We start from the raw sequence: 13,100 nt of genomic DNA on the forward strand, positions 1-13,100 counted from the left end.
TCTGCCGCCATAACATTTTTATTTTTTCTTATACATTATTTACTATATCGGCGATGTGCGTAGAGGCGAATAACGAGCTGGCAAGCTCTGGGCGAAAGCTCTCTGCTCGATCGAACGGAAATAATCTTGGATGAACGATAAACGGCGATGTTAACGTCCTCTCTCTCTCTCTCTCTCTCTCTCTCTCTGTCTCTGTCTCTTTCTCTCTTTCACATAAGCATCGTCATAATCGCAGAGATGCGTTTTCCATCCTCTTTCATGCTACTCATCTGCAAGATTCGGAAAATAAAAAGAAAAGGGCTACTACAGAAAAGAAATTTCCGAACGATGACGCGCGATCGCATTGCATACTTGTATCCGACTAAAAAATAATACAAACTGACCTGCGCATTCCAATGGCCAATAAAAATTTCAAACGGTTAATTTAAAATTCAAAAGTTTCGCACCGATGGCGTTCCGCGAAAGCCTCGGATGTATGTACATATAAGAAAGGGAAAATAAATAAATAAGAATAAGAATAAGAATAAGAATAAGAGTAAGAAGGAAAAGAAAGAAGGAAAGGAGGAAGAAAGAAGAGAAGAAAGAAGAAAAGAAAGGAAAAAAGAAGAGAAAGTAAAAGAAGAACGAAAGGAGCATTGGAAGGAAATGGACCGAAGGATGGATATAAGGGTAAAAAGGAGAAAGAACGAGAAAAAAGAGAGAGAGAGAGAGAGAGAAGAAAGGCTCGAGGAAGCGAAAAAGGCAAATAAAGATCACACTTGCTGCGCATACTTTTGTATGTAGATACATATATCAAAATGGACGAGAGCGCGAACAAGCAAGTAAGAAGAAGAAAGAAACAAAAAGAGAGAGAGAGAGAGAGAAAGGGTAAGTTTGAAGAAAGAGAAAGAGAGAAAGAGAATCTTGATTTCTCATCTTGAGTAGTAGGTATAGCAGTTGGTGAATGGGAGAGGAGAAAAGCAGTGGACTTTTAGCACCGAGTGGACCCTTTAAAAAATAGGAAGCCAGTACTATACGCGTTCTATGCGTTATATGAGCCACCCGCGTTGCCCACTTGGCGCGATGAAACGTCAAAAAAAAAAAAAAAAGAGTCGAAACTCTGGGGCTCCAACTAGGAAAAGCCCCTACCAACGATATATACTTACTCGTAACTACAGCGACGATAATGCCACTCGAGGAATGCACCCAAAGAGAACCGACGAAGCGTCAGTATTTCAAAAGCCGCTTCTGACCGAAATGCATTGCGTGGAATCGCGTTCTCGTTTCTTCTCCAGTTCCTACCCTCACTACCCACCCCATCATACCATCATCCCACCCCCGAAACTATCCCCAACCCACCACCGTCTTCCTTCTCACTCCTCCTTCTCCCCTTTTCCATTCCTACTCGCGTCTCTAGCCATTTTCGGCCCCGTCCCCTTTCTCTTTTTCTATTCCCCCATCTTCTCTGTTCTCCACCTTGTTCTCTTGCTCTTGCTCTTGCTTTCTTTCTCTTTCTCTCCAACGTCAAACCTCTACCTTACTTTACTCTTTCAAAGAGAAAATGTATCTAGATATTTCTACGTTCAAGCGGAGCAACAAGAAAAATGAATAATATTCGTGAATAGTTTAAGGAATATATATAGGTATGTATGTGTGTATATATATCCACGAATGGGTTTTTTGATATTACCTACTGGAAAACTGTTATCGCGAGCTGTTAAAAAAAAAAAAAAGGATAGGAAAAAAAGGAGAGAATTCCTTGATTTTATAACTAGTATAGAGGATTATACCCTCGTTGGAGTTTTAAATTTCTCGAGGATTTCAATATGCTTGAATAATCCGAGATCGCTTAATACTTAATATATATATGTATATGATATGTATATATATATATATATATATATATATATATATATATATATATGTGTATATATATACACTACTTTATTTGGGGAAAGAGAGAAAGAGCGAAAGAGAGAGAGAGAGAGAGAGAGAGAGAGAGAGAGAGAGAGAGAGAGAGAGAGAGAGAGAGAGAGAGAGACAGAAAATCTCGATCATCTCAGTAGAACATTTTTTCTCTGTAATCGTTATTTTTTAACAGTCTACGTGTAAAACTTGATACTTAAACCACATTGCGCCTGTAAAAAATCTTAGTAATCTGCTAAGAAAAGCTCCCGGACACAGAGAAAGTATAATGTTTCTGTTATATCCATGCTATGTAACAAGAGAATGTACATATCTCTAAGTGTAGTAGCTAAAAAAAAAAAAAAGATAAAAAGAAACAAAAAGAAAGAAAATATATGATACGAGTAGATACAAGCTCTCGAGTATACGCACTTTAATACTTTCGTTTGCAAACTTATATTCATATTATTTCATGAATGTAAAAACCGTTTCCAAGAGAAAGAGAAACTGGTTACCATTAAAATTCAACTCGATGTTGAATCCCGGTCGAATTCGGTGAAAAAGAAAAGAAAAAACAAAACAAACAAAAAAAAAGAAAACGTTATGAAAAAATAAAAAATTATACGAAAACAAGGAAAATTCGTTATGTTTATAGTTAAATACTGAGTAGCTTTGAGTAACGCTTATCTACGTCAATGAAACGTGAACTCCAACGTGAAATAACTGGGCTCACTTATGTTGGTTCAGTATAAGATCGAGTATCAAACGTTAACCTTAAGCAGCAACCTCATCCACCTAAACTTCCATTCCTTCCCTATTAATACTGCTGCCCTACATACACGCTAAACGATAATCTTCTTCCTCTCTTCTTCTTCTAACGTGGAACTAGATCTTATATCCAATCAGTGCGCGCCCCTTCACCTTCTCGGAATTCTCCAACGAGCCGGAAAACGTCTAGTTTGTCGACATAATCTTATCGCTAAATGAGTCGACGGTCGCGGATTATTAGGTCTCGCGATTAACGTGCTTGCCACCCGCCACTCCCACACACCTTATCCCATACCCACCCAACCCTACCCCTTATGACCTAAACTCAAAACCTTTGCCCCTGTTAACACGCCATCTATGCTACGGAAAGTATATATGTAATTATCTTCTAGTCTAAAAACAACACGCTTGCTACTTTCATCTTTAAAAACAGAATCAATTCGGAGATTAATTGTTCAATGTTCCGAACAACTGTTTCACTGTCAATCTTTAGAATCAGACTTCATTCTATCATCAAAAACAGAAAGAAAAAAAGAAAGAAAAAAATCCATCAACGAACGAAATTCTTGCAGGATAACTCGCGTACAATGATAAACTACCATGTTCAACAGTAATTGTCTCGATAGAAAAGCTGACAGTGAACGACTACAATACTTTCAATTCAGATGCAAACTTTGCAACCAGAAATAGCATGATCTCTCTTTCTCTTTCTCTCTCTCTCTCTCTCTCTTGAAATAGCTTCAATAACATTGTATCGAACGTTTCCATTGAACTTTACGTTTATTTTTACGTTGTTTCGTATGCGAATTAGACTATTCAAACTGTAATACTATTGTTGCAGAATTTTTAAGTTATTAACACACGAATCTATTGGAGCTCGATTAATTGATTTACAAATGAACAGGACGCTGCTAATGAGTTAATAAATAGATAAATAAAAAAAACAGATAAAAGAGAGAGAAACTATCGAGAGGAGTAAGATCTAAAAGATCTAAAATGGTGCAAGTTACGTAAACTGTTTCGACAGGGAGCAATGGTCCAGGACCATTTCGAAAGGGAGCAAATTTTCTCTCGCTACGAACGCTCGTTATGATAAGATATGAGAAACGCGGCACATTTTACCGGCATTGTTACCTCTTCTTCTCTCCCACTTTTTCTTATCGTATCGCTCTTTCCCTTTTTCTCTCTCTTTCTCTCTTTCTTTTTCTCTCTCGATCTCTTCCTCTCTCTTTCTCTTTTTTCTACAACTCGATCTTCCATAGCCAACATTTTACTAAACGTTCCTTGTTCTAAAAAAGAAAAAAAAAACTACTACAAAAGATATTCTCTCTTACCCAACGCATACACACACACATACGTATACACAAATATACCAACGAATTCTCTCTTTTCTACCTAATCTCAATATTTGCCAACGTTTATTCTCTGTTCGAAGTTCATATCACGTTCTAACTTGATCCCAGGACTCATTCGTACTGATTGTGAATTTTCTATCTCTCTTCAATTATGAAACAAATAAGTATGTATATATATATATATATATATACATCTATGTGTACTTAAAATAACTATAGACGTTATCACAAAAATTCGAACATGCTTATCAATCTAATACCATATAGAAAGCCAAATCAAATAAACGTCTAACTTTCTAACGTTTGCATTCCGTTGAATTAAACGAACGATGAAAAAAGCAAAAAAAAAGGAAGAAAAGAAAAGAAGAAGAAAAAGAAAAAGATAGGAAAAAATAAACCCACCAGAGAAATTCTAATTTGATTTCCATGATGTTGCAAGTCTCCATACCGTACTCTTACTCTTACCGCATCATCCTCCCGAATAGTTCCGAGTGAAATTCTTTGAGAGGAAGCATTTTACCACCCAACTCGCCCACCTCAATTGCCCAACATTGCCCACCGCTCTACACTCTACACAACCACTCGTCCCACCTCCCCAGTTTCAATCCCAGTTCACCGATCGTAGTATCCTAAAGAAAATCCGTCCTTGTATCGCCGAAGGAGACAACCATGAACTAGCTAAGAAGAAAACTTCGAATGGGCCGGGGATATATAAAGGGAGCCAGAAGAATACGAACGATAAAGCGTTTCTGATATCTTATCACGGTAATGGCCGCCGTAGGCTGTCTCCCTTTTTCTCTCTTTCTCTTTCTCTTTCTCTCTCTTTCTCTTTCTCTTTCTCTCTCTTTCTCTCTCTTTCTCTCTTCCTGTCTCTCACACGTACAAACACAAACACAAACACAATATATACACACATACATACACACACATACTTTCTATCTATGCATCTATCTACGCGTAGCATACCACGCGAAATTCTGCCCTGTCACAAGCCAGCCGGCCGCAGCCGAACGTTAACGTATTCGCTCTACTTCCTGCAAATGGCAAACCGGCAGCTGCATGACGCGTCGAACGTATCGTTAAATGTACGATGGGACACGATTTCGCATCGCTCACCGATTTCAGCTGGATATCACTGGCTGGCTAGCTAGCTAGCTAGCTAGCTTGCTAGCTAGGTAGGTAGATAGGTAGGTAGGTAGGTAGGTAGATAGGTAGCTAGCTAGCTGGCTAACTCGTTTGTACGTTCGTTCACATCGCTCTTCGGGTTTATGATAGGGATTTCGTGACGCCATCAAAATGGCGTCGAATGCACTCACCGACTGAAAATAGAGAGAAAGGGAGAAAGAGGGAGAAATAAAAAAAAAAAGAAATGGAAACGTAAAAAGTTATCGAGAATACTGCTGAGAAATAACGAATATGATAATACGATATAGATCGTAGAAACGACGACATTAATGAGTGAACATTGTGATTATTATCGTTGGTGGTGAAATAAAGACAAAACTTTTTTTTTACCTATATGAAATCCGCTTCAATTCAAATCCTTCAAACACCATTCTTTGACAATTAATCACTGATCATTTTATATGTTTTCATGATCTATAAGAGGAAAGAAAAATAAAGAAAGAGAGAGAGAGATAAAAGAGAATTGCCTGATTGTTGGATAAATTTCTAATATATTCTTGTTACATGGAAAAACCTCATGTGTTTGAAAACCTATATACATATATATATATATATATATATATATATATATATATATATATATTTAACAAAATCTATTTCCACGTTAGTAAAACGTCACTGTAATATAAATTAGGTCGTTAAAGTAAACAGAGTGTATAGAGATCGTTCGATGGTTGAACAAATAGATGTTTTAATAATTAAACAAGAGGTAGAAGGTGTGTATATATATATATATATATATATATATATATATATATATATACGTAGGATAAACGTACCGTTTGGCAGGTAAGAACAGTCAGAAGCTTTCGTCGAAGGTAATAACAAAGCTGAAGATAGACGGACGATATCCCTTAATGATACAATAGGATAATAGAGCGATTCGTTGCACGATAAACAACGTACTACCACGCCACGTTTTTGCAAGTACACGATTAAAAAAGCAACCTCTCTCGCTCGTATATATTCCTGCGAGAAAATAAAAATATACCTACCTACCTAGCTACCTACCTACCACCTACCTACCTACGTGCGCTCGCGTAGGTATGCGCGCGTAACTCTGTACGCGTATGTGTATATATATATATATGTATGTATTTGTGTTTGTGTACGCTCGTAGGTGTGATATAAATGCTATGCATAGATAATGTGGCCGTAGAAGAAATCGATAACCGTCTTCGTTCGAGCGAGAATTCTCACGGGGAAAAATGCTGTAACGATACGAACGAATTCGACGAGAAATTGCATAAAATCCGTTTAACGTGTAAAACGTATACATGGATATGTCTACGTATGTCTACGTATATGTATCGTTATCGTTACCAAGCACCTTCCTTTGTCAAATTTTCTCAATTAGTTTAATGAACATTGAACAAAGGAAGCTCTACGTACGCGTACGAGATAATATCAGGTTAATTTTTTCAAACATCATTTCTTTTTTTTTGCCTTCTTCTTCTTTTTTTTTCAAGACTCATTATATAAAGCAATTATAATACAAAAGTTGTTAAATGCCGTAATAATTTTAGACAATAATGAAACACTAATTTTTGCTGGATTATTTATATAAATAACGAAGGGGAAGGAAAAATTGGGTCAACATTTTTTTTTCTTTTTTTTCTTTTTTTTTTATAGGCAAATCTGTTATTAAATTTACGTAAACGTCGAAGTAACGCACGCGCGCGCGCTCGTACGCGATGTAATATATGTTTGATATTAATTAAAAAAAAATAAAGAAAAGAACCATAAAAAAAGGAACAAAAGATCCTCGCAACGACAATCGGTTTGAAAAAGAAGAAAAAGAAAGGAAGCAAGAAAGAAAAAAAAAGATCCATAATAAAAAGAAATTCGACATTTGACTTCTCTCAATGTCTTTACACTCGGGAAAACAGAATTTTTTTCGCTCGACAAAAAGCTCATTGTCGAAAACGTTAACGCGTTCGCGAACGCGTTAACGTTTCACAGATATTTCGCTACCTCGTACCGTAACGATAAATTCTCCGTTTTTCCTTTTTTTTTTTTTTATTTCCTTTTTATTTTTTTTATTTTTTGTCAGAATACGTTGTTCCCCGGGGAATACATTTATCATTTCGTTTAAAAATTTCACCGCGTACCGGGGAAAAAAGTTTTCACTCCATGGCGATATCTATGACGAAGTTTCGAACGTATGTGTGTACATTGAAATTTGTAACTTTGCATGAAAATCTCTTCATATGTGTGTGTACGTGTATGTGTGTATGGGCATATAAGAGAAAGAGGAAGAAGAAGAAAAAGGACAAGAGAAAAAGAAAGAGAGAGAGAGAGAGAGTGAGAGAGAAATAAAAAAAATATATTACAAGTTTTATCAAGCACGTGCACACACACACACACACACACACTCACATGCACATGCACATACATGTCATCATGCATCCTGTGGTATCATCATCGTGTGTAAATTTAAAAAGATTTGTCTCATGATAAATTCGTGTCAATGACATTACATCGAAACTGTCGATGCAACTTTAATTTTTTCATTATTTTTCTTATCATTAGGTAAAAATAATCGTGAGGCTTTTTTCAAGGCATTAACAAATTTCATCGAATGATTTGTTAAACGCGTAAACTCCAATAGCAGCATACATATGTGCTTGTGTGTGCGTATATGTAGAATCATTGGTCTCATCCTGTAATCGCGTACTCGATAGAACGAAAGTGACATGTGCGGTATTCCGATGACGATGGCATTTGTTCCCATCGTTTTCACCGCAGATAGGAGAACGATACCTTTTAACGCGATTAGCGTATATTCCCTATATTTTATTAATTCGTTCAGAAACGAACGTAATACTGTATGAACACGAATTCAGAAATAATAAATATTATTAAAATAATTGTTAATGTATATAATACATTATCGAACGTAACGCTCAGATATTCCATTAATATAGATATCTACATATTTTATGGAAATATCTATACATATTTAAGATACAATAATTTTATGTGTTTACAATACATTCAATGGCAATTATTTCCAATAATAGAACCTACTACATTGTAAATTATTGAATAACAAAAATTAAAAAAAAGAGGGAAAGATGAAAAAAGGAAAGAAATAGAAAAGAAAAAAAATTACAATGAAATGCATATTCTATATGACTTTGTCAATACTATCAATATTCTTAATTAAACCTGAATAAATAAATATTTATATCGAATGGAAATAAATATCTCGAAAAGATCGTCACGATAATACAATGAAATGCATTTGTCCGTGATTTAAACGTTGCAACAAGCAACGTCAAGTATTACAAAATTTCAAAGCAATATATTAAACTAAAAGAAAAAGTTTTAAGTATGGTTTGCGGTTAAGAACGCGTATATGTATGAACGCGTTCCAGGAAATAACCTGCAACCTTCGAAGGTATTAAATGATGAAAAGATGAAATGATGAAAAGAAAGATGAAAAGAACGTTCGGCCATCTTAAACGGCCCACTCTCTATGCTCTCACGTCGCTTTTGCGCTTTTCCTCGATCACGAAAAGCTGCTTCCGACCGCGAAATCGAAACTCGTACACGCTTACACGAAAATGTGGTAGCAGAAATTAACGAGCACCTCTGATATCGACAGGATGTACGTAGGTAATACTTAAAAAGCAATTTACCTTCTTAAGTAAGATCGCAGACGATTTTTCTTTTCTCTTTTTTTTTTCCTTGTTTTTCTAATTTATTGCACCAAATTTTCTTTCTTCTTTTTTTTTCTTTTTTTAGGATGGACACTTTTACGTTTTTATTTCAGAAGAAATTTATTACTCTGTCTATACTTATGATGCAAATTTGTGTATTTGAAAAAAAAAAAAGAAAAGAAAAAGTTAATCGATACTTGGAATTTTCGTATAATTTATGAATCACCGTACAATTACGTAATAAGTATATCTGATTCTTTTGGATTCTAGGTCGTTCGACTGATCCTGAAAAAAAAAAAAAAACGATAATGGATAGCACAGTCAGCCGATTTGACGGCATTAGATATTTTACGTCTGGTTTTTTATTAAATCTAAAGTGTCACAGAAATATCAATTATCTAGTCGAACTTTGAAATCGTATTGTCAAAAAAGAATATCTCGGATACCATAAAGTGTCTTTTGAGAAAGAATTTATCGCTTTTTTTTCTATAAAGACATTAATGACAACCACGTGCAATGTAATATATAAATAAATAAAAAATATATATATATATATTTGATGCAACAAATCGTATACTTAATTCCCATTATTTTGAAAAATAGATGGCATACGTACGTTTGAGAAAACCTTTATAATATATCAATTCAATTTGATATCAATTTAATTAAAATAAAATTTAAAGAAATAAATTAAAGTTAGCAAAGACGTGATTATTTTTTTAATTTAGAAAGCATGAATCTTTAACAAGCACTTTAATCGAAGGTGAATTCGCTTTACATTGATCTCGTGTTACGATTTACTCGTAGAGGTAACATGTTTCACGTCTCATTGAACCCTTCACCATTGTTTCACGTTGCATGCAGTTTCGTTTCCATTTCTTCCGTGGTCTCTGCTTCGGGTTAAATATCGGAATAGAACCAGATAGAAAGAGAGATAACAGAGGATCCTCAGAACGATGCTATTCGACTGCGTTGCGGTTTACCATGAGCATCCCTTTTTCGATCATCTAGCTTCGACAGAAAAGTTCAATTATCCATCAAAGAATAAAAATTGTCTGATGCACGTAGTAAATCTGAAATTAAATTATAAAACGAAGTCGTACAATTTAATATTAATAACATATGATTTTATAGAATATTTATTCAAGTATATATAATTACTATTATTACTATTACTAATATTACTATTATTATTATTATAATTACTATTATCATTATTATCATTATCATCGCTATAACTGTTATTATTATCCTTATTACTATTATTATTATCGCTATTATTATAATTATTGTCGTCGTTATTGATGCCTATTATTATTATTATCATTAATAAGGAGAGAAAGGGAGAGAGAAAATATTAGTATCTTTTAATCGTTATTATGCTAGCAACATTAGATAAACAGAGTACCGAGAGACGGATCGTTTATCGGTGTTTTATTGAAATGCATTAAAGGTACATTCTCGTGTGGTGTGTATATCGAGATTCGCGAGCGCGTTTACCGGACTTCGAAATGGATCATTAATCACAGAAACCATGGGCAGACGGTAATGGATGGTTATGGACCGATTTGGAGCTAGGCTCGATTGATCGGGAATACGTAATCATGATCAGGCTAATTCTTCTAGTAGCGACTACCTACCTTTCCAATCCAGTATCGTGTTACGCGTTCATCATTGTGAAAGTCCTTAAAACCGGATTTCAAATCTTGTTAATGTAGAACGTCCATTTATTTCTGAATATATTCGAATGTTATTTTCGAAGAGTATTACTACGATAGAAACGAAATCGATCGAAACAGGAACGAAAAAATTTATCGAGTTATTAAAAGCCGATCGATGAAAAAATGTCCAAAATACACCCCTTTTGCAGGAGCATACCTATCGTTAAACGGTGCGAGCAGTCGATAACTGTTCGAGTTAAATCGTTAAATTAAAATGCCTTTCGATTTCGGTCGAAGTGTTATTGTTGTACAGGGGGAAAAAAAAGAAGAAAAGAAATAACCAAATACATAATATCGCATATTAAACCATGTTACTTTCTTCTGAGATGTATGATATATAATGCACATGTATAAACATACATGCATATATACCTACTTATTTTGTGAAAACGTATTCTCACATAATCAGAGATTCGTTGAACGAGAAATTCATAGAGGCCATAGTCAAGCGAAGTACCAGCGACACGTTCTCCTCCAATGGAAGGCGTAACCTCCTGGGAGGAGTGTGCCAAGCTGATGGTGGGAGCTTTAAAAAGAGCTTAATCGACTTAAGAGCAAAACTACCGCGTCGGGACGTCCCTTTTTCTTGGCAGAGAAGTCGGAGGACCGGTCAGCCTTCGATAGTTCGTATACTCTGCTCTACGTGCTAGTATATACTACGTGTGTCGCCTAGAGAAACACGAAAAGACCTACTCGTAATCGAGTCTCCGTCCAATTAGGCCAACATAGCACCCTCGTGACCCTTTCTCCTTTCTCTATATTTATCTGTCTGTCTCTTTCTCTTCCTCCTCTCTCTCTTTCTCTCTCTTTCTCTTTCTTTCTCTTTATCTCTCTCTCTCTCTATCTCTGTTCCTCTCTCTCTCTCTCTTTCTCTCTATCTATCTATCTCCTTTCTATTATCTAGAAGGTACTCGTCCGTTTTTACTTTATTTTCCTACTCGAAATCGCAAATGCTCTTGATGTCGGATTTTACGTTGATTTTACCACTATGAAAATTATCCACATTTCATCGTTCATCATTTCAAATGTTTCCAGATATGAATTTTGAAGGATAATACTGATTATTATTCAGATTCTAATATTATTCATTAATCATCGACCATACTCTGTTTATTATTTATAGTAATAAGAGTTCAAAAGATAGGGAATAGTATTTTGTGCGAAAAGAGACAGAGAGAAAAATGAAAAAGAAATGAAAAAGGAAGAAAAGAGAGGAAAAATGAAAAGGAAGGAAATAGAAAAGAGAGAGAAAAAAAAAGAAAAAACCAATTAAGGGAGATGAGATAGACAGACAATATCTCACGAACGATCACGAGAATCGTAACAATTTATGTCGACGAAACACTCTGTTCCATTGTGCTGAGATGATTGTGGACGATGTCGGGACGCGTACTTAGGACGATTAAAAAATTATGGTAATTGTCTGTAGCGGCTGGAAGGCCGGAACGTAATATTTTATAGGACAATAAGTCTCTCGTGAAATTCCTTCCTACGAACTCGACATTTTCTAGAAGAGAGAGATAGAGAAAAAGAGAGACAGATAGAGAGAATATGATAGAGAGTATGAGAAAGAGAAAGAGAAAGAAAACGCTTCCGACCGTTTGCGTATTATTACCTCGAGAATTTCTCTCAACGAGCACCAACGAATCGAGCTCATTTTTACCTTTAGTTTTACAACGCGCTAAGCTTCGACTCTGCCTCTGTCTCTCTCTCTCTCTCTCTCTCTCTCTCTCTCTGTCTTCCTCTCTTTCTTTTTAACCATCGCGATACCTTCAAAAGGGACATTTCACGAACTACCAACGAAACGACACGAGTTTAAGATGATGGTTATCGTCTTTTTCCAGTCGGTTGTCCTACGCTCTCATGAGGCCCTACTACCGTTGGAAAACATGAAGATCGATCGTCCGACGATGATTCTCAGCTTCTGCGTTCTCCTGTTACTGCTGAGACCCGACGTTTGTTCCCTGGTAATACGTAAGTGTTCATTTCTATCGATCTTAAAAACGACGATGATTTATTTTATAATCATGGATAATAATGTTCGATAAAGAGAAATAGAAAAGATGTATGGTATGTAGGTGTCTGTATGCTCTCTAAATTAAAAATTTCAAAAGATCCGATTAGGTCCAATAGTCGATTAAAAAATTTCAATGCCCGACGTAAATTCTATAATCAATCGCGATAATATAATTATCAGGATATTTCGACACTTATCATTTAATATCTCAGATAATAAATTTATCAAAAAAGAATGTGTACACTTCGAGCCAATACCCAAGCATTTTTATCCGTACCGAAGAAAAAACATAATAAGAAGGAACGAACGATTTGGTTAGAAAGAAATTGCCTTCCGATCATGAAAATCTCAACTAGGAACGAATAGAAATGGATAAGAGAGAGAACGAAACGGCAATAGCTTGGGCGAAAGTCGAAACGATATTTTTCTTTCGAGCAAATTTGCCGCTGTTGCAACTACGAAGAACTCATTCTCCCGGAAGGAAGATCTGAAGGTTTCTCTCCCT

The 13,100-nt window shown here is 35.5% G+C and overlaps 1 protein-coding gene and 1 long non-coding RNA gene across 5 annotated transcripts in view; one reads left to right on the plus strand and one right to left on the minus strand.

Annotated features, from left to right (window-relative positions):
* The window catches only part of LOC127067499 (uncharacterized), an 82,626-nt gene that overhangs the window by 49,841 nt on the left and 19,685 nt on the right, over positions 1-13,100 (minus strand). The window lies entirely within an intron of this gene.
* The window catches only part of LOC127067494 (discoidin domain-containing receptor 2-like), a 58,691-nt gene that overhangs the window by 17,785 nt on the left and 27,806 nt on the right, over positions 1-13,100 (plus strand). For 2 of the 3 annotated variants that reach the window (XM_051002483.1, XM_051002482.1), the window contains exon 2: positions 12,423-12,552. The exons of the other annotated variant lie outside the window; for it this stretch is intronic. In XM_051002483.1, coding sequence (XP_050858440.1) covers positions 12,468-12,552 — 85 coding nt within the window. In that variant the 5' untranslated portion in view covers positions 12,423-12,467. The remainder of the gene's footprint in view (positions 1-12,422; positions 12,553-13,100) is intronic. 3 annotated transcript variants of the gene reach the window in all.

Source organism: Vespula vulgaris, chromosome 11 (assembly GCF_905475345.1).
Source record: "Vespula vulgaris chromosome 11, iyVesVulg1.1, whole genome shotgun sequence".
Lineage (NCBI taxonomy): Eukaryota > Metazoa > Arthropoda > Insecta > Hymenoptera > Vespidae > Vespula > Vespula vulgaris.